At 54.5% G+C, this 20,519-nt stretch overlaps 1 protein-coding gene across 4 annotated transcripts; it reads left to right on the plus strand.

Annotated features, from left to right (window-relative positions):
* The first annotated feature begins 11,524 nt into the window (after nt 1–11,524).
* On the plus strand, nt 11,525–20,519 carry CCDC9B (coiled-coil domain containing 9B). Of its 4 annotated transcripts, none has more exons than XM_006201641.4 (11): nt 11,525–11,644; nt 12,460–12,573; nt 12,847–12,954; nt 13,547–13,702; nt 13,794–13,919; nt 14,581–14,780; nt 15,074–15,135; nt 15,716–15,769; nt 15,869–15,968; nt 16,623–16,665; nt 16,748–20,519. In XM_006201641.4, the coding sequence occupies exons 1-11, from the start codon at nt 11,633–11,635 to the stop codon at nt 17,291–17,293; spliced, it is 1,521 nt and encodes a 506-aa protein (XP_006201703.2). In that variant the 5' UTR covers nt 11,525–11,632; the 3' UTR covers nt 17,294–20,519. The 4 variants fall into 4 exon arrangements, with proteins under 4 accessions (XP_006201703.2, XP_072818780.1, XP_072818778.1 ...); XM_072962677.1 differs by lacking the exon at nt 11,525–11,644 and adding an exon at nt 12,050–12,365; XM_072962678.1 differs by lacking the exon at nt 11,525–11,644 and having other exon boundaries at nt 12,050–12,573; nt 12,777–12,954.

Genomic DNA, 20,519 nt, shown 5'->3' on the forward strand with positions numbered 1-20,519 from the left:
AAGTACTCCATTGGTGAGAGTCACCTACTCAGTGACATTTAAATTTGTTGAGGGCCAGCATGATCTTTTGTTCCTCTTGAGGGGAGCCAGTGGCACAGCTGCCAGTAGCTCGGTTCTGGGCTCTAGACCCAGCCACACCTCCAGACCCAGCCTCACCCTGAGAATGACCTCTAACTTCCCTAGAGCTCATGTGTATAATGGGAGGAGCCCCTGTCACACACACACACACACACACACACACACACACTCTTGGCTTGCAGTAGATATGACTGGCTGACTTCCCCGCCTTCACCACCCTCCTTCCTTCTCCCTTCTCCCACCCTACAGCTGCCCACTGCAATACTTACCTCGATCCATCTTTATGGGGCAAATGCAGGGAGTGACAAGAAGAACACCTGTGATTCAACAGGTAAAGTTTAGTTTGCTATGATCTAAATCTCTCTGTCTCCCTCCCAGGGATGTACCCTTATAGCCCCTTCAAGGGATGAAAGGATAAAACTGCTCCCTCTGGCCTAACTTGGTACTCAGTATGGAACTGGGCACTGAGTGAGCACCAGCATAAGTGCTGAGTGGAACCAGTGGTTTCAACCACATGGTGGGTAGACAGAGACATGAGACCATTATGCACCCCTGAACCCTGCACCCTCACACTTGACCCCTTAGATCCACCCCCAGGCTCACGGTCATGTATTAATTCATTTCTACTTGGGTCAATTTCAGTCATGGTTATTCTTGCAGTGCCTACCATGTGTCAGGTACCCAGTCCCCAGAGACTCTTGTCCATGTAAACACCTGGCATAAAGGTATAGAGGGAGGTTTGGTGAGATCAGTGCACCTAGAGCAGGGAGGATGGGGTTGGTAGATAGTGGCCTCTGGGGGATCCCGGGACCCTAAGGCCTTTGCCCCTGCAGTACAAGTGAATGGAAAACCTTCCCCAGTCCAACCTGCTTGTTCCTCTCTCCTCCCACCAGAATTGGAAGGGGGCTTGAGGTCTGAGCCAATTTGCCATTTGTCAACAAGTGTGCTCTCATAGGTTGGAGCTTCTGGGGTGCCCTGCTGCCAAGGCTAGGCTTGTCTTGCTTGGGGCTGGTGCATAGGTCACAATGGACAACTCCAAAATGGCCCTAGTGCAAACACGGTATGTTCATTTTTTTCTGACCCACAAATCAATATATGTGACATAAGGACCAAATACTTGACATGAGGGTGCTCTGATACTCATATGGTTGCTAAACATACAAGCACATGAGTTCACACACACACACACACACACACACACACACACCCCTGTAACACTACAGCCCAGCCCCTTGCAGGACCGGCCCTTGGCACTTTTGAGGTACCCATTTTTGTTGGATTCTACTTGTGCCACAAATGTTCAGCTGAGGTCAGCCTCTGAGCTGTGTCATTGTCCTTCCTGCCCCCTCCTCCTTCCCCTTAGTGAGTGATGAGTCTGAAAGAGATCCATGAGACTGGGCTTGGGTGGGGGAGAGTGGTAAAGAAAACCTTAGGGCCAGCCAGGATCTGGCTTGGAAGACAGAGAAAAGATATGCCTTGGAAAAAAACAATCCCATTAAAAAATGGGTAAACAACCTGAACAGACAGTTCTCCAGAGAAGACATCCAGATGGCCAGCAGGCACATGAAAAGGTGCTCAACATCACTAATCATCAGGGAAATGCAAATGAAAACCGCAGCGAGATACCATCTCACACCTGTTAGAATGGCTGTCATCCGAAAGATAAGAAATGTGTGTTGGCGAGGATGTGGAGAAAAGGGAATGTAAATTGGTTCAGCCCCTGTGGGAAATGGTATGGAGGTTAAAAAAAATTAAAAATAGGACTACCATATGATCCAGTAATTCCATTCCTGGGTATTTATCCAAAGAAAACAACAACACTAATTTGAAAAGATATATGTGCCGCCATGTTCACTGCAGCATTATTGACAACAGCCGAGATGTGAAAACAACCTGAGTATCCATCAACTGTTGAATGGATAAGTAAAATATATATTATACACAATGAATATTACTCAGCCATAAGAAAGAATGAAATCTTGCCATTTGCAACAACATGGATGGACCTTGCAGGCATTATGCTAAGTGAAATAAGTCCGACAGAGAAAGACAAGTACTATATAACCTCACTTATATGTGGAATCTAAAAAAAATCCCCCAAACAAATAAAAACCTCTCAAGCTCATAGATACAGAGAACTGACTGGTAATTGCCAGAGGCAGAGGGTGGGGCTTTGATGAAATGGGTGATGAGGTCAAAAGGCACAAACTTGTACACCTGAAACTAATTTAATGTTATATGTTAATTATACCTCATTTAAAAAAAAAAAAAAGACCTTGGACTGTCTCTCCCTAGTTCAGGCCAAGATGCTTGAGGGACAGGAGTTGGTGGCTACAGAAGGGAACTAATGCAATCCCCTCATTCCTCAGCTAAACCCCTCTGCCTGGCACGTCAAAGGCTGTAAATTCAAGGAGACAGCGCAGGCAGGGCTCAGCCCAGGAGTGGGTGCAGGGCGGGGGGCAGGCACGTAGGCAGACATACAGGCAGACACACAGACACACAGCACACAGACCTACAAAGCATTCATGAGACACAAACCAACACCCAACCACAGATTCATGACACCCTCACAAAGAGACACAGAAGCACAGATTCCAGTTCAAGACACATACACACATACCCAGGGAGACCTGATCACACCGACCTACAACACACTCTCACAGAGCCCCTTTTGTCCCCTGCCTACAGCCAGCAGAGCCAGACCCTTACCTGAGAGTGCAGACAGAGCAGGGGGCAGGAAGCAGTCTGAGGCTCTGTCAGTCCTAAGTGTATTTGTAAAGGGGAGGGAGGAGCTGGGATGGACCAGGTGCACTGGGAGGGTCTGGGCATAGGGTGTGGAGGAATGAGGAAGGCTAATATTTAACTGGGCAAAGGGCAGCTGGAAATAGGGTGTGTGTGTGTGTGTAAGGGTGGAGCGGGTAGGAGGGAGCAGGGAACAACCCATTACCTGATCCGTCTTGTAACAAGATGCCATAGGACCAAGGCAGGGGTCCCAAACCCCTCTAAGGCTGTTCAGCTCCCAGGGACCGGCTCTAAACACTCGTGGAACTCCCACTGAATGCCAGGCCATGAGGTGCTTCAAACATTTTAGTTAACCTGCAGACTCATACAGAATAGATGGGGTTATCACCTGTTTCCATAGGTGAAGGAAGACATAGTGACTCTAGTGGAGGAGCCTGTGGAATCTTTGCCTGAGCAGCCAAGTTCCAGGGCTGAATTCTCAAATGTGCTGCCCAAGCTCAGGAAGCTAGCCTGGGAGTGGAAATTGAATGAGTCAGAAAACAAACAAACAAACTGTGGTTACCAAAGGGAGGAGGGACAAATTAGAGATATGGGATTAACAGACATAAACTACTATATACAAAATAGATAAGCCACAAGGCTGTACTGTATGGCACAGGGAATTATAGCCATTATCTTGTAATAAACTTTAACAGAATATAATCAACAAAAAATACTGCATCACTATGCTGTACAACTGAAACTAATACAGTATTGTAATTCAACTATACTTCAATCCAAAAAAAAAAGAGTTTTAAAATAGAACTGGGAATAAGATCAATACATTTCCAGGACATCGGAAAAAGAAAAAAAGAAAAGAGGAGTTTCCTGATGGAATGTCCACAAGCAGGAAGGGAGCCTAGGGTTTTGCAGTCCAGGCCAGCTCACTCTGTACTCTGCAAGCCCCTGTGGACTGGCCCTGCTGACCCCTTGACCTCTGCTCTGTGTCACAGCCCTTCGCTCTGTGTGTTTCAGTCACGCTGGCCTCCCTTAGGCCCCTGCAGACACACCAGGTGCCTCTGTTACAAGCTCCCTTCTCTCCCTGCATCCTTTCCTCTCATGTCTCCTGCTCCACAAGGCTCTGCTCTCACCTTTGTGTTCCCAGGGACTGGCCCTTAAGAGATGTCTTGGCACTTAGCTGATGCCTAATAAAAATCTGGTGAATGAATGCGAGGTTGGAGTGTAGTTACAGTTGAGTAATAACTTGTCTCCATCTCTGTGGTTTATATTTTATGTTTTTCTCTCTCTTTTACGTATTGTTAAAAAATAATTTTTTCCTGGAAAAAGAAGGAGGAGGATCTCTCCCAAGATCGCAGCCCCCTGGCTGACCTGAGCTCATGCGTCCCGCCCCTTGGGCTCACTGTGCTGGGGGAAACAGGCCAGCTGAGACTGCCACCCTCAGCTAGGTGAGGGGGCCCAGTTGGCCCCCGTTTCAATCAAGGAGAACAAAGACCATGTGAGATCAAACACCCACAGACGGAAGCAGAGAAGTTCAAACAGCTGCTGTTTCTAGGTTCTCCTGTGAAAAACCTGGCTGAACTAGATGCACCTGAACTTTCTTAAATTCATTTGTAAAAAGTACTCTACCTCAAAGAAGGGAAAATCCAGGGCCTCACAAAAGTTCATCCTTGAAGGCTCACAGTAACTTTGTTTGGGCTAGCTAAACATGGGGAACTTCTCAAATGTCCATCAACAAGCAAATGAATAAAGGAACCACGGTGCAGGCATTCGATGGAACACCAGTCGACAGGAAAAAGGAATGAACAACTGATACACACGAAAGCATGACTGAAACTCAAAATAACTGTTGAGTGAAGGAAGCAAGGCATAAAAAATACATACTGTGTGGAGGGGGAGGGTAAAGCTCAGTGGCAGAGTACATGCCCCGTGTGCACATAGCCAGTTCAATCTCCAGTACCTCTGTTAAAAAAAAACAACCTAATTACTTCCTCCCAAAATAAAAATAAAACAAAAAACACAATGAAGGGGAAAAGATAGGATAAGTCAAAAAATACATACCATATAATTGCCTATAAAGTTCTAGAAAAGGTGAACTAATTGATAATGACAGCAGATCAGTGGTTGCCCGGGGCGACAGCGTGGTGGCAAGGGGGAGGTGCTAGAAGGAGATATTAGGGAACTTTTGGGTTTGATGGATATGTTCATTATCTTGATTGTGATGATGGTTTCCTGGAATAAACACACGACCAAACCCATCAAATTGTATAATTTGTGCAGTTTCTGGTATATCATTGTGGCCTCAATCAGAGCTATAAAAACGGAAGTAACAGAACCACGTCAGAAAACAATTTGGAAAATGGAGAGGAGAACAGTGATTTCTGTCAGGTTCTTTTAAAATACCAATGATCACATATCAGCTCTTGGAGATAGGTGTTATTATCTTCTCCTCTTCTTTAGATTAGAAAAAGCCAGGATTCAGAGAAGTTAAGGAACTTGCCTGAGGTCACCCAGCCAGTGTGTAGTTAGTCCTAACTGGGGATGGTCTGAGTCTAGAGCCTAGGCCCCTTCTCCACATTACATTGTCTCTCTTTCGGGAATGGTCTTCTGAAAAATTCCAGCCTGCTTTGATAACATTGTAGGCAAAGAACTTGGTTTATGAATAGGTGGGGTGTTATTAATCCATCATACACATATTTGCCGTGAGACTTCGGGGAGCCAGGGCATGGAGGGCGGGCAAAGGTCTGCAGCAGGTTTACAAAGGGGCGGTGCCTGCAGTGATCACACCCTCCAGCCTGAGCTGCCTGAATGGCACTGCCTGTGGCCACCCACGCTTTGCCCTCACCAGCCCTCAGATCCCCCCTCTTCAGGAATCCTCCTTTTCCCTTTCTGGGACCCTAATGACCTCCACCCCCATCCCTTGGCAGGAAGCTGAAAGGTCTTCCCTATGTCTTCATGGACCCCCAAGGGGGCAAAGGGGCTACAGAGCTGAGAAGGGTAGTGGGCGCTCATGCGGAGGGCTCGAGGTTCGGGACCTCAGTTCTCACCATCTCTGGAGTCAGGGTCTGGAGCATGGGAGGCAGGCAGGTGGTACAGAGGTCTTGGGCAGAGGAGATGGACCCATTTTGATGGGGTGGACAGAGAAGCTAGGACAATCTGAGTGGTCTGGGTGGGGCAGAGGCCCTCAGAAGGTGAGGAGCAGTGGTGGGCACATTGGGGTCAATTTATGGCATAGTATGATGTTTGTGGATTCTTTCATACCCAATCCTAAGATGCTGGGGCGAGCAGAGCCTTGAGGACGTGTGGGTCCCCTCCAGTCTCTGGCACTGTGCCTTACAAAGAGAAAGTGCTCACCACCAAATTCTTGGATTTATTGCCTGGTGAAGAGAGGTGGCCCTTCCATACCAGAAAGCCACCAGGTGGAGAAGAAAGGTGCTCTGGGAGCAAGAAGAGACAATTCTGGGGTGAGGGGCTGGGCTCAGGGAGAGGAGAGGTTGAGAGCATCTCTAGAAACAGTAGAGGCCAGGGGTGGGGATGTCAGGGAAAGTGGACTGACAGTGAAGGCCAGAAGGCAGGACATCGGTCCTCTCTGACCCCCAGTCCCCACCAGCAGAGCCAGCGAGGCCCTGTTCTGGGGTTGTCCAGTGGGGAGGGAGGCGGGACAGGCCGGCAACTTTGCAGGGTTTGGGTGGACAGGTTTCTTGTGGCAGGAGGGCAAAGGTGACCCGGCCCTGGCACGAGCTGGAGCGAGTGCTGCAGGCATGGGACAGGTGCAGTGGGAGGCCCCCATGCTACCATGGAGACTCCTGGTCAGGTCACTGACCCTGATCTCCAAAGAGACTCAGATAACACCAGCCTTGGCTAATTCACAGATTTCAAAGCTTGACAAGATCAAATGACATCAGGTGTGTGAGGGCTTTGGCCGTGTTAGACGTAAGTGCAAGCTGTTGCTATGATTATCAGTATTGGCACTCATATCCTATTTTTTTCCTGTCCTCATCAGAATGAGGGAAGGAACTTCCCTTGCTCACACTGGGATCTTCCTGTCGGACACATCCCCACCTTTGGTCCTGGCATAGCTCAGAGTATTTTGCAGGCAGGCTCCTGAGAGCCCCTCTTTCCCTGCCCAAGCATCTTGCCACAGCCTCCTTCCCCATGAAGTGACCAAACATCCAGGTTTGCCTAGGAGTGAGGGGAGTTCTGATTTTAAATTTGTAAATTTTTAATATAATTTTTAAAGGTTACATTCCATTTACACTTATTACAAAATATTGGCTATATTCCCTGTGCTGTACAATACATCCTTGTAGCTTCTTTTACACCCAATAGTTTGTGCCTCCCACTCCCCTACACCCATATTGTCCCTCCCACTCTCCCTCCTGATAACCAGCCACTGGTTTGTTCTCTACATCTATGAGTTCTTTTTTGGTTATATTCACTAGTTCGTTGTATTTTTAGATACCACATGTAAGTGATATAAGTGGTATTTTTCTTTCTCTGTCTGATTTCACTTAGTGTAATGCGGAGGGGAGTTCTGGACACAGGACTTTCAGTGCTAAGACAGGGTCAGTGCCAGGCAAACCTGGACAACTGGTCCTACTGCTTCCCTCCCACCCCCAGGCTGCTTCCTCTTCCCTGCGGTGACGGTGGTGTCCCAAGCATTTCAGCATGTTCTCACCCTGGTTGCCTTCTCCCACCTTGAAGCCTCTAGGCCACTGACACCACCCAGAGAGGGGGGACACCTACCATCCACCAACTCTGCCATTCCAAAGGCCCTTCCTTTTTTTTCAGTGGGACGAGCCAGCTCTCACCAATCCCTCGACCTTCTGTTGGGCTTCTGTCCTCCTCTCCAACCCTCAGAACTGTGCCAGACCTTTGCCCTATCCCTGGAGGGTGTGGCCCCACCCACACCTCCCTGCCATGAGAGGCCCCTGTGGTCTGTCCCATGTCAGCCTTCCAGCCTCCCTGCCTGCCCAGAGGAAGGAGAACCCTGGGCACCTGTAGGCAAGCCCAGCCAACTCCCACATCCACCAGGGCCCCAGGCCTGAGTCCTCCATACTGTCTTGGCTGCCCCTCCCGCATTCCCAATGCTCTGAGGCCTCCTGAGGCTCTCCTGATTACACTTACTCTTCCCTGGACCCCCACCCCCTAGCCCTGTCTAGTGCAGACCCCTCCCACCAGAGTCTGGACTCAGCCTCCTCCCTGGCTTCCTAAACCACTGCATGGCCTCTTCCAGCCCTGCTGTCAAACCTTTAGCGAGCCCCTCTGGACTCCTCTGCCCCCGTAGTCAGTCCTTCAGTGACCTCCCTGCTCTGGTCTGCACCTTCCTAACCTAATGCTCTGTTACTGGTAAGAAGCCACCACTGCCTCTCACGCTGCATTCATAGGACGCTGTCTCACTGCCACCCCCTGGTGGAGTCTTGCTTATCCCCTGGTTGCTTAACTCCTGGAATGCTCCTCAGCTGATCTGAGTCCATGCCACCCTGGCCTCAGACTGAAGTGGCCTGGTATCAAGTGTCTCTGTAGTGGAGCTGGGTCTTCACTCTTTGTTCCCTCATTGACTTGGCCAGGTGAAGTAGCTCAGGGGTTTAGTTCCACACAAGGGTTCACATCCCATTGCTGGGCCTGGAGCTGGAAATCTCAGGAGGCCCAGGTCCAGGGAGTGCCTTGGAGAGCAGAATGGAGGAGGGGCTCCCCAGACTATCCTTCTGCCACCTGATGCTTCAAAGGGCATTGGCCCCACCTTGCTCTGGCATACGTGTTCTTGGGAGTGTAGGGCCCAGACTGTCTCTATCAGCGAGAGCCTCATAAGGCTCCTCCCTCCGGCCCTACCTCATACACTCTGAGTTCTCCCTACCCAGGGCTAGGCCGAGCCCTGGCCCGAGAGGCCTGCACAAAACCTCTCATCAATAGGAGTCAAGAAAGCAGTTTCTTTAGCCAGGGAGGTGCTGGAGGTGGGGTGGGGGTGCTGTGGGCCCAGCTGGCCGACTGCCTGAGAAGATGGGTGTGGGACCAGCCACGGAAGAGACATGACCTGGACCTGCGGTCGTGGTGCTGGGACAATGGGCCCATCCCTGGGTGGAGGGGGCGGGGGCAGAGTTAAGTATCAGCTGAAACAGTGTTGTTGGGGCAGCCAGGAAAAGAGCACTGGGCAGGAGGCAGGGGCCCAGCTTCAAGACTCCTTAGTGCCAAAAACAGGCTGAGCAGCCTGGGCAGAAGGTGCTACCTCTCTGGGCCTCCTCATCAATAAAGTAAGGCTTCTACAACGCGTGGCATTTCTAGTCTGGTGGAGCTTCGAGGTGGGGTTTATGAAGACTTGTGGGAGAGGAGCTGGGAAGCAGAAGGGAGAGGGAAGAGGGCCCCCAACCAAGCTTTCGTGACCCTGTTGCCCCCTAGTGGTGACAGAGTAACAGAGACACGGTCTCATAGGGGAACACCATGCTGGGAAGGGGAACACCAGAAAGGGAAAGGAGGTTCACTCTTAGGGACTTTACCACCCGCCCACCACCTCCCTCAGGGCTGCATGTGCTCTGGGTGGAGGGGAAGGCAGCCACAGCCGTGCACAAGATAGCACAGGTCACTCACTTGTGCTCATTCTGTGAGCGTTGAGGGGAGGGTACTGTGCAGGCCCCGTGGATTCAGAGGCCCTCGGCACAACATTCTTGCCCTCAGAAAGCCTCTGGCCAGTGGGGAGCAGACAGGCATACCGGAGACTCTGGAGAAAATAGGAGAACGTGGGGGCTGCTCCAAGGCATGACATATTGTGTGAGAAGCACTTGGGAAGCACATGCCCAGCCACCGTGGGGCCCTCTCTTACTGTTTATTTGTGTTGGGCACACGGGCCTCCAGCCTGCTGGGTTGGGAGGCCTTGGCCACTAGGTTAGGGGAGTCTTTCCCTGCAGGCCCTTCCAGAAGATATGGGTCACCCTCCATGCAGGATGGCTGGATTTCTACCTGGGCCTGCTGCTGTCCTGTCTCCACCCTCGCTGGGAACAGGAGCAAGGGGGACAGCCAACCTTGCCTGGCCCCTGCAGCCTCCTCTACCTACACCCCTGCTCCCCAGATCTGGTTTAGGGACCTGGGTTCCAAAGACGACAGAGAACATTAGGTCTCACCTGCATCTCCCCCTCTCAGGCTGGTGCTCTGAGGGCCTTCAAGCTCCAACCACTACGCAGGCATGGGACACATGATGGGAAGCCTGACTTCCACCTCTCTGCCCCAGGGCCCTGCCCCTGGCCTTCAGAGGCTAGGCTGGAACTCTGTAGGCAGCTTGGAGAGGGAGGGAGAAGAAGCAAGTGTGTGTGTGTGTGTGTGTGTGTGTGTGAAAGAGAGAGGTGTGAGGGGGGAGAGAGAGAGGGAGAGAGGCCCAGGGCGAGGAGCTGGGGTGCGTCACTGTTCCTGGGAACACAGACGAGTCTGACTCAGTGGGAACATCCGGCACGAAAGGAAGAGAGAGTGCAGTGGCATTTCTAAGCAGGATGGGAACTCTGGGGTAGCAGAGATCGGGGCTGTGGGGTCAGGGGTGCTGATCCAAGGCCTGGCCTGGAAGAGCCTAAGTGTGGTGGGGAGGGGAGGGTGGACAGGAAGAGATAGTTCAAGGGGAGCAGAGGTTGGACCTCTGGCTGCCTGGGCTGGTCTGGGAAGGAGAGAGAAGGCAGTGGGGCTTTTTGTTCTGGAGACAGAAGGGGACAAGTCATGCATGGGGTTAGGAAAACAGGCCTGGCCAATCAGGGAGGAGGAGGAATGCAGGGACTTCTGACTTGCCCTTCGGGGCCTGGAGGTCGGGGACCTGTTACTGTGGAACCAGACCCCTGTGCTCCTGATACAGAGGGACCACCCTTCCTCCCAGCACCCCGAAGCCCCAGGTCCCAGAGACTCTAAGGGCAGGATCACCAGGCAAGCTGCTCCCTTGGGCAGAGACGACAGCCTCAGGTGCACTGGGAAGATTTGGAGAGAGGCTTTCCCAAGAAAGGCTTCTTCCTTTCTTAGGGTCAGAGAAGCTGAAAGGACCAGCACTGGAGAGCAAGGCCAGGAAGGGCCCAGAGTCAGGAGCTGAGGGGTAAGGCTGTTGGCCAGCCCTGAGCTGTGCTGGTGCGGGCCCTGTGGGAAGCTCCCCACACCAAGGGGAGACCCAGACAGCTGAGCCTCCCAGGAGTGGCTGAACTTTAAAATATAGGCAAGACAATGCTGAACCTAAAGGAATGAATGACTAAGGGTGTTATTTTAGGCATGCGGTAGTACTTGGTGGCCTACAATAGGTGAGCTTCTTAATCCCTCAGAATTACTTAAACCAGTGCTAAAGAGTAGTGAGGGGAGGCTCATTTGGGGTTGGGCCCTCAGACCAGGGAGCGAGATGGGCTGGACTGTAGGCTTTTCTCTACTAACTGGAGAAATGGGGGCCTACTTGATTGCAGGCAGGCCCAGGCTGGGCCCTCCTGGGGCACAGGGCCCCGGCGGCGGAAGGCAGGGCCTGGGGTAGCCAGGCCCCCTGTGTGCTCAACATGCCAGGGAGAAGTCCCTGTCAGTCTGTCTGGGGACGCCGGGGCAGGGCAGGGAGAGGTGCTGGGCAGGGCCAGCTGGCTGCCGGTGCCCTGGTCCTCGCCCTCTGAGACTGGATGGGTGGGGGCGGTGGCCGCGGCCTTCCTGGCTGGGAGCCCAGAGGAGTCTTTTGTAATCACAACATGATCTCGTGTGCTGAGCAGCGAAGCCGGCAGGGAGAGGCCGGCAGAGGCCCGGCTCCGCAGTGGCTCCGGCTTCCCTCCTGCTCTGGCTCCCTCGGGGCTGCTCTGGAATTCTCTCTGTGCCCGCTATTGCCATGCACACGGCTGTGAGTGGCACCTTGCCTTTGGCGGGGGGCTTCTTGGGGCTGGGAGGGGGCTGGGACACCAGGCAGCCACACTCTGGGGGCAGCTGGGGACAGCTGGGCCTGGGAGGAAGAGGGCTGTGCCTAGGCGGGTGGGGGACTGGGCAGGGGCACTGGCCACAGCTGAGTCCCTACAGCCAGAGAAGGAGGGACCCAGGGATCTCGGTGCAGAGGCACTGAGGGGGCCAGGGTGGCTCCCTGGCTAGGCCAGCCCGCGGTGCTAGATCTTTCCTGCCCCGACTGCCAGCAGCTTACAGCCTAGAGAGGTTGGGCCCGTGGGAGTGGCTCTTTCCCACAGGCTGGGCACAGGCCTGGGGAGTGGGGTCCAGAGCCTGGGAGCCCAGGACAGAGCAGGGGCCTCTCTTTTCACTGTGGTTCTGGGCCTAGGAGCCAAACAGCTCCCCCTTCGACCTCCCGAATCCCCTGGCAACTTCCCAGTCACGGCAGGTTCCGCTGCCAGAGCCATTTATAACTCCCATTCCAGGCTCTGCTCAGCAGCAGAGCTCCCTGGAGAGCTGGGGGGAGGGGCGGCCACTGCTGGGAGCTACTGGGCCTGGGTAGGAGGCCCTGACCTGCGCCCCGCTGGAGGCAGAGAGATGGGCAGACTGGAACAGTGGGGTGGGGCCTTCCATGGGCCATCTCCTCACATAACCCTAGCTCTGGGTCTGGGTCTGTTTCTTCGGTGGTAAGAATATGGTTGGGTGAGCAAATATGAAAGTTGGGGAACTGGTAAGGGATGGGCCCAGCAGTCAGGAGCTTGGGCCCCCGGCCTTCTGCAGGGGTCTCATGGGGCTGAGTCCCCGATGAGCAGGCAGGAGGAGAAGGACGCAGAGCTGGACCGGAGGATAGTTGCCCTTCGCAAGAAGAACCAGGCCTTACTGCGCAGGTACCAGGTGAGTGGGCCATGTCGGGCTGGGAGAACTGATTGGGTTGGCACTCCCTGTCTGACCTGCACACCCCTGCATGGTGGTCTCTCCCTGCAGGTTTTCAAGGTTAGGGTGGGTGTGTTCCATCTCAGAGGCTCTGTGAGGGTCTCAGAGACTCTGTGACACAGTGCCTCTGCCGCTTGGTGTCCCACTGGTGTCTCTCTGTGTAGGCCTCTCGGCGTCTGTGTCTCTGTGCGTCTGGGGGGCCCTGGCCTGTGCTGACCCCGGGCCGTCCCACAGGAGATCCAGGAAGACCGTCGGCAGGCGGAGCAGGGGGGCATGGCTGTGACCACACCGGAGCTCCTCCGGCCTGATAGCCTCACCGTCACCATCAGCCAGGCTCCTGGAGTAAGCCCCACCCGGGAGAGGGAGGGGTGACAAGGAGGTGGGAGCCCAGTTTGTGCCAGGGGAGCACAGCTGCCCCCATTCCTCTGCTTCTCCCACTTACATTCTGGAGTGTCCCTATCAGCTCCCAGCCTCATGCAGCCCAGGCCACTGCCAGCCCTCATCCCCAGAGTCACAGCTGAAAGGCTACCAAGTAGAATCCTCCTCGTGCCCTTTTCCAGCCACAGAGTTCTGCACCTGTGCCCCTAAGCACAAGCTACTCCTAAACCCCAAACCCCAGGGGCACAGAGAAGCTGGGGCTGAATGCCAGGAAGAGTGTCTGAGGGACAGAGCCTCATTGTCTGAGCGCTTTGGATTTCTCAGCTCAGAGACGATGGGCCACTGTGGCGTCTTGGGCCCCTGGGTGGCCCCAGGCCTGGATAACCTAATGCCACTGGTATGTGGATGCCTCGCGGAGTCAGCTCCTCTATGGGCATTCCAGGGAGGGCCAGGGCTGGAACCCAGCCTGGGAAGCTGAACCACTCAAAGGACCCAGCCCCCAGCTCCTGCCCAGCTCTGCCCATGTGGCCTGAGGGCATGGCCCCTCATTCTGCAGGGAAAGCGGGTGGTCAGCCAGAACTGGGCAAGGAGCACCCTCGGACCTGGAGCAGCCAGTGAGATGCTTGAGGATGACGAAGCAGAGGCCCACATCGGTACCTTCTGCTTAGGGGAGCGGGTAGAGCTGGCTGTGACCATGGAAAACAAAGCCGAGGTGAGCAGGGTGGGTGGGGGAAGCCCAGGTGCCAGGCAGCCAGCCTCTTCTTCCCTGGCTCTGCCATGCTGCACATCCTCCCTTCCCTCAGGCCAAGCGGATTGTAAGTGAGAAGCCCACCAGAGCAAGGAACCAGGGGGCAGAAGGGCCACCTGGAGGGGGCTTGGGCCGGAGCCCATCCACACAGATGGCCATCAGCTCAGATTCTGCATGGAAGGTACTTCTTCAAGAGGGGACAGAGACATGAATGTGGTGGTCCCCATCTCGGGGAGGCATAGAAGCTAAGTCACATATGTCTCCATCTGCGGGAACATGGCCCAGGCAGCATTTGCAAGGATTCTCACTCCTTCTTCCTTTCTCTGGCCAGTCTCCATGTTGGGTGGGCCTTGCAGTGAGAGGCAGAGTAAACCAGAGATGAGACCCAGCCCCTTACCCCACCGGACCTCTAGTGGCGAGCCGGTGGGGTTCTGGAATTAGGTCAGGAGTGTGTAGGAGACTGGCCATGTGCCAGATGTGACCTCTAGGTGGCAGCAGCCCCTAGTCCTGGCTCTTGCTCACAGCTGCTGAGTTCCTCTGCACCCAGGGCCTGACCACACACCCCTGCAACTGGGGGATAGGTCCTATTATTATCCCCATTTTACAGATGAGGAAATGATACACAGAGAGGTAAAGAAACTTTCCCAAAAGACACAGCTAACATGTGGATGGAAATCATGTCCATGGCAAACAGCCCATTAGAGATGGAATGGATCTAATTTTGGGGTGGGGACGTTGAAATCTTGAGAGAGGAAGGGGTTAGTACACTCTCTGGATCTCCATTCCAAGCCCAGGACTCTTTCTGCTTTGACCCCACAGTGCTGAGTGTCTTCTCCTTGCAGGGTGCCCGGGAGCCCCAGAGTCCGGGCCTGGTCCCAGACCCAGCTTCTCACCCGTCCATGGTGAGGGCCCCAGAGGCAGGCTGGGACTATGCCCAGTGGAAGCAGGAGCGGGAGCAGATTGACCTGGCCCGCCTGGCACGGCACAGAGATGCACAGGGTGACTGGCGCCGCCCGTGGGACCTGGACAAGGCCAAGTCCACGTGGGTGGCAGGGCTGGGCAGCTTGCTGGGCTGACATGCTTGTGAGGCTGGAGGTTGGGCTAACTGTGGGTGCATCTTAGGGGGCTGCTCGGACCCTCCTCAGGGTGGTGAGGTCTGCCTAGCCCTCTGGTCAGGCTCTGGGCTCAGGGCTCTCTGTGGGCACTGGACCCACTATCTCCCTGCTGTCCTCAGTTCTGGGGCTGGGGTTGGGGCAGGTGGTGCTGGTGTGGGTCTTGCTGCGGCCTCTGTCCTCCCTGCCACCAGCAGCCTGATTCCCTCTCTCTGCTACACAGGCTACAGGACTCCAGCAAGCCTCGGGAAGAGGGCCCAGCAGCCAGGGTGGGCAGCACAAGGGGTGAGCCAACACCCACCTCTTCCCCACCCTTGGCTTTTTTCAGACCCCTCACCCCAGTACTTTCTTTTCTGCATCTCTTGGTTTACCACTTATTTTCAGAGCTGGAAGGAAGCATGGAAAAATATCTTTCTTCCTCTCCCTATCACAGGAGGGCACCATGATCTCCCTCCGCATCCTCTGAACCCACAGGTCCTGTCCTGGGTTCTGGCCCTAGAAGGTCTGGGAGGAGGCTCAAGAGGAAGTCAGCCTGGGGTCCTTTTAAGGTGTTGGTCCCTTGTGGGTGGGAGTTCTCGTTCCCCTGCCCCAGGCCTGTTGTGGAAACAGAGCTCTGAATCGCTGGTCATCATTTTACACATGAGAAAGCTGGGGCTGGAGAGGCTCTTTCAGTCACCTAGTCAGGAGTGGCAAAGCCAGCGTAGGGGCCCAGCTCTCCTACTCTCAGGCCGAGACTCTTTTTGGGAGCCAGAACACTCACAACTGGACCAAGAGAAGGACCGACCGCTTCCTGGTCCTGGAAGAACTGATGTTCCTGCTTTGGATCTGTTACCCCACCCTTTCCCCATTTCCTTTCCTCACTTAGGTCCCAGGAGCCACCGAAAGCTACATCCCCCACCAGTGCCCCCTGATGGCAAAGGTGAGTTGGGAGAGAAGGAGGAGCAAGTCCCATGAGCTGGTAAAGGAGCTGGGGGGCTATGGACCTCTTCTCTCTTGAATTGTGGACCATCTCTTGCAGGTGGTACTACTTGGGGTGGACAACCCAGCAGACCCTTGGTGGCACCGGCCACACACAGCAAAGCCCGGGGGAAAGAGAGGCTGACTGGCAGGGCCCGCAGGTAACATGTGGCAGGGAACAAAATCGAGGGAGGCATCTGAGTTCCCCGATTTCCTGGACCTCCCTTGCCCCTGGGAGGTCAGGACTGGCACTGGCCCAGGTGCTTGCTAGCCCCCGGGGTCTCTGCCTCTTGGCTAACTGCTGCCTGGTGGCAGGTTAATGAGATGTGGAGAGAGGCCATCAGCAAAGGCAGCAGCAGCATGAGCCTGGTGCCCAGGGAGGCTGGTGGTAATTACAGCAGTTACCTTCCCCTGGGAAGTCAGGCAGCCTTTCTCAGACAGCACAGGCCGGAACATGCCTGGAGTCCCCACAGAACTCAAAGTGCTACAGGTTTGGCCATAAACAGCAGCTGGGGACCTGGGATGGGGCTACGGTAGAAAGAAAGAGGAAGGGAGAGAGAGAAAGAGAGAGAGAGAGAGAGAGGAAGAAAAGAGAAAGGAAGAAAGAGAAAGAAAAGAAAGAGGAAATGGCTGGGTTTGGAGAGCAAGGCTGGGCTGGGAGGGGAGCATCCTGGAGCCTCGTTCTGGCTCTGAGGTTCCTCTGAGACCCTTGGGCTCTGGCTTCTGTCCGGGAAACATGGGCTGCTGGCTATGGAGCAGGTAATGTGAAGTGGGGTGGGTGGGAGTAGGGCCTGCCATGTGCTGTGTTTCTACAGGTGGGAAATGAAGGAAAGCAAGGAGGAGCTGGAGAGCCAGGAGGTGGGTACTGGGAATAGGATGGGGTGGGCTAGGGACATAAGCCCTGAACTCACTAGCCAGCAGAGCCAACCTCTTGTTTCAGGGAAGCCAAAGCACCAGAAAGACTCCAAATGAGAAGGAACATGCACAGACTCCGAGCAGGATGGAGTCAGGCAGACCAACAAGTGCCCAGGCAACCAGCTCGGCCCCAGCATCAGGATCACCAGAGGGGCCAAAAGGGGAGTCAGGAGCTTCGACAGCCAGTCCCATCCCTGACTCTCCACAAAACACTGACTTGGTTCCCCTCGACCTCTCTCTAGGAGGCGCCAGTAGTCCTGGGCCCGGGGAGAGTGAGTGTGTGCTCAGTCCAAGGCCTGGGGCCCAGGAGAGCCCTGTGTCCTGGCCAGGTGGTCCTGAGCAGCCCCTGGGGTGGAATGAGCCCCAGGCCAAGCCAGAAACCCAGGCTTGCTCTGGGCCCCAAAGAGGAGTAGGGCCCCTGGAGCCCAGAGAAGACAGGTCTGGCAAGGCTGGGGCCCAGCAGGGGCTGGCACCGCGAAGCAGGCCCCCCAGAGGAGCCAGCCAAAGGGCAAGGGGCACAGGAGGTGTGAGGAGCAGGACAGGGGGTCCTGGCCCTGCAGGAAGATGCTGAGCAAAGCTTCTGGGAGCAGGGGGCCAGGCTGGGGAGGAGGAGGAGGGAAGACGCTGTCAAGAGTCTTCGTTCAATAGGTGTGGTGGCTGGTGGCTGTGGCAGCCCCGCTTGAGCAGTTTGGCGGAATGACATTGTAAAGGCAAGGAACTGGCCCCTGCACCTCACGGGTACCTCCCTGTGCACATGTGTGCTCTCACCTGCAGGTATAGCCCTTGGTGCATCCCTGCGCCATACCCGGTAGGCAAGCCCTGTCTTGAGCCTTCTGCTCCCCAGGCCACAAGCTCCCCCACCACGGCGAGAAGACAAGCCTTGGAAGCACTCAGCACCTGGCTCGCCTGACTCCTGTCACCCCCAGGGCCTGGACTCCCTTTCTGGCTGCCAGCTCCGGGCTCCTCAGGTCCAGGCAGCCTTAGCAGCTGGCATGGCCAGCCTAGGCCTGGGCCCTTTCCTACACCCCTGTCTTGCATCCAGGTGACTCACAGTCCCAGACTCACAGGATGGCCAAACCAGGGATCTCACCATCAGCTGGCAGCCTCCTGCCTTTCGGGAGGAGGAGGCTGAGGCCCAGAGAAAGGGAGGCCACAGCTGGCAGGGACAGAGCTGGGGACAGGTCTCCTCTATGAAAGGAAGGGTCTCTGGAAAGCCTGCTCTCTGAAATGGGGTGGAGTGGGGAGGGACAGCTTCCTCTCCCCGCAGCAGGGTGGGAGAGCTCACCGTCAGGGACCTCCTCCCCCACACCCAGGTCAGACATCAAGTGCACCCTGAATGGGGGCAGAGGGGAGCCCTGATGCCCAGGGTCGTTTCCTGCTATCTCTAACTTCCTCTTCCCGCCACCTCCCACACTGTGTCATGCCAAACGGAGGACTCAGGCAGGGACTTGATAGACAGAAACAGCGGCTCCAGCTAAGTACATCAGGACTTGTCTTTCCTACTTAGTCTGTGTTCCCGCCCCTCCCCTGAGGCCCACGTCTGGTGAATTATCCAGACTCCGCACAAGCTGTGGCTTCCTCTCAATTCAACAAACATTTCCTGAGCACCCACTACCAGCAATGCAACCGGTGGGCGATGGTGACTTTGCTAGTAAGGGGGAGGGAAGAAACCCAGTCATCCGGCATATTCAGGCTGCACAGCAGGAGCTGTTCTTGGCTGGAGGTGCCCGACAGGGGCTGGGGATGGTGGTAGGAGCCCAAGGGAACCATCCCATCTCTTCTCACCAAGGCAGGGGCACCTCCCTTTCTCATCAAGTGCGCCCCTTGTCCCCAAGCCCCTGCTTGGGTCTCCCCACATGGCCCCACTGCTTCCCTCTGATCCTGCCGTGGTTGTTCTTCTCTGCTGAAGGCCCTGGGCCTCACTAGCCTCTCTGGTTCTCTAGGAAGTGTCCAGAACATTCCCAGGATTTCTCTGCTGTCATAGTCAGGCATAAAGTATGGCTCAGCTGTGTGAGGGCTGGGCCTCCTCACTGGCTCTTGCTCCACTCTCTACCCTTCTATTCAGAAGGCATGAGAAAAGGGTGTCTTTAGGGCAGATCAGATTGTTTAGAGCAGTGCTTCTCACACATTAAGGTGCAGACTAATGCAGATTCTAACTGGGGAGGTCTGGGGTAGACTTGGGAGTTTGCATTTTTGGGGGGGTAATTCAAGTTTGCATTTTAAAGGCTCCAGGTGACACCTATGCTGCTGGTTCCCGACCCACTTTGACAGTAAAGGTTTGGACTAGAATATGTGGAGGGCTTAGAGCAAAGACAGACTCTAGGCTCTAAGGGTTGCTGGCTCTGCAGTGGAGGGAGGCAGGCTGCCCCTGCCCGGTGGGGGCTTCCTGGCCTCAGAGTTGGGTAGGAAGCTGAGGCACTGGGTAGATGCTTGAGAGTGGGTGGTGCCAACTTCCTGTAGTGGGGAGTGAGAAAGCTGGTTGGGAATGGGATGAGGTGAAGGTGGGTGGAAGAGGTTGGTGTGGGATTGACCAGAGGATCGAGACTTTTGAAAGGCTTGGAAACATTCTGTGCATATGGGAAGAAGACCCATGTGAGACATGAAAAGGCAAGGGTGAAAGATTCCAAGCTCAAGCCTTCTTCTTGCCTTCCAGTCACATATATATAGCTTTAGAGAATAGCATTAGCCCTGGAACCCATGACTCCCAAAGGATGGAGCTGGGTTAGGGTGGGCTCTGGCACAGCCCTTGAATTCAGATGTCTCCCAAGTAATTGTGATCCAGAATTTGAATTCTGAGATTCACAAACTCTCCCCAACTTCCAATGCTGCCCACTGTACAGACGTGCCTTCATTAAAGGGTGTGTGCCAAGGCATGTGTGACGATGGCTGGGGATGTAGAATTTGGGGAGAGCTCTGGTTCAGGCCTTACAATAGGACCTGAGCAGGAGAGAAAGCTGGGCAGAAGGGCTATGGAGAAATAGGGCTTCTTTCCCTTCGGGACATTAGGAGAAAGGGATGTGGGGGTGAGTCAGTGGGGGTTGGAGAGAATGGAGACTGGCACAGGACACCTGCAGTGCAAGACAGGTACCACCGAGCTTTTCTCAAAAGAGGAGAGCCCTATTTCAGGATAAGCAAACCAGCAGCTATGGTGGCCACCCCTCCTGCTCTGGGATGGAGCCAGCTAAGGAGCAGGAGGGAAGCCTAGATGTCCCTCCACAAAGCTTGGGGCCATGGAAGGCGGGCCCATTTCTTCCTGGCTCCTCTGGTTCAAGGCCTGGCTGGGAGCCTTCCTCCTGGATGCCCTTCCCCTCTCCAACTAACAGAAAACTACTCCTCGAAGGTGGGAAGTTCTTCGTGGGAAGTGGCTTCAGGGTCCCAGGCACAGAGCTGGAGGAACTGACAAAGGAAGAGTGCAAAGGGTAACAGGGAGCCAGCACACATCTCTGTCCTGGCCTGTATCACCTTACAGAGGGGAGCAGCAGACCATACCGTGAGGGAGGTATTTTTTTGGATGACAGGCAGTGTGGTAAAGTGGAACAAACATGGGCCTTAGAATCCAACAGACCGAATCTGAATCCTAGGTCTGCCATCTGTTAGCTGGGTGACTTTAGTCAATTTTAACCTTTAAAGGCTCAGTTTTCTTGTCTGCAGAATGGAGCTAGTAATACCTATGTTGAAGGGTTATTGAGAGAATTAAAGATAAGAGTATGCAACTATACCTGGCATACAGTAGGCAGTCTATTAACAGTAGCCTGGCACACAGAAGGCACTCAGTAAATATCCGTTGAATAAATGAA

The sequence above is a fragment of the Vicugna pacos genome, chromosome 6 (genome assembly GCF_048564905.1).
Source record: "Vicugna pacos chromosome 6, VicPac4, whole genome shotgun sequence".
NCBI classification, from domain to species: domain Eukaryota; kingdom Metazoa; phylum Chordata; class Mammalia; order Artiodactyla; family Camelidae; genus Vicugna; species Vicugna pacos.

Excerpts from the sequence above, each read along its gene's own strand:
- CCDC9B (XM_006201641.4), top strand. Across the intron at positions 13,703-13,793 it reads CCATGGAAAACAAAGCCGAG|GCCAAGCGGATTGTAAGTGA; the intron begins GTGAGCAGGGTG and ends CCCTTCCCTCAG. Across the intron at positions 14,781-15,073 it reads CTGGACAAGGCCAAGTCCAC|GCTACAGGACTCCAGCAAGC; the intron begins GTGGGTGGCAGG and ends TCTGCTACACAG.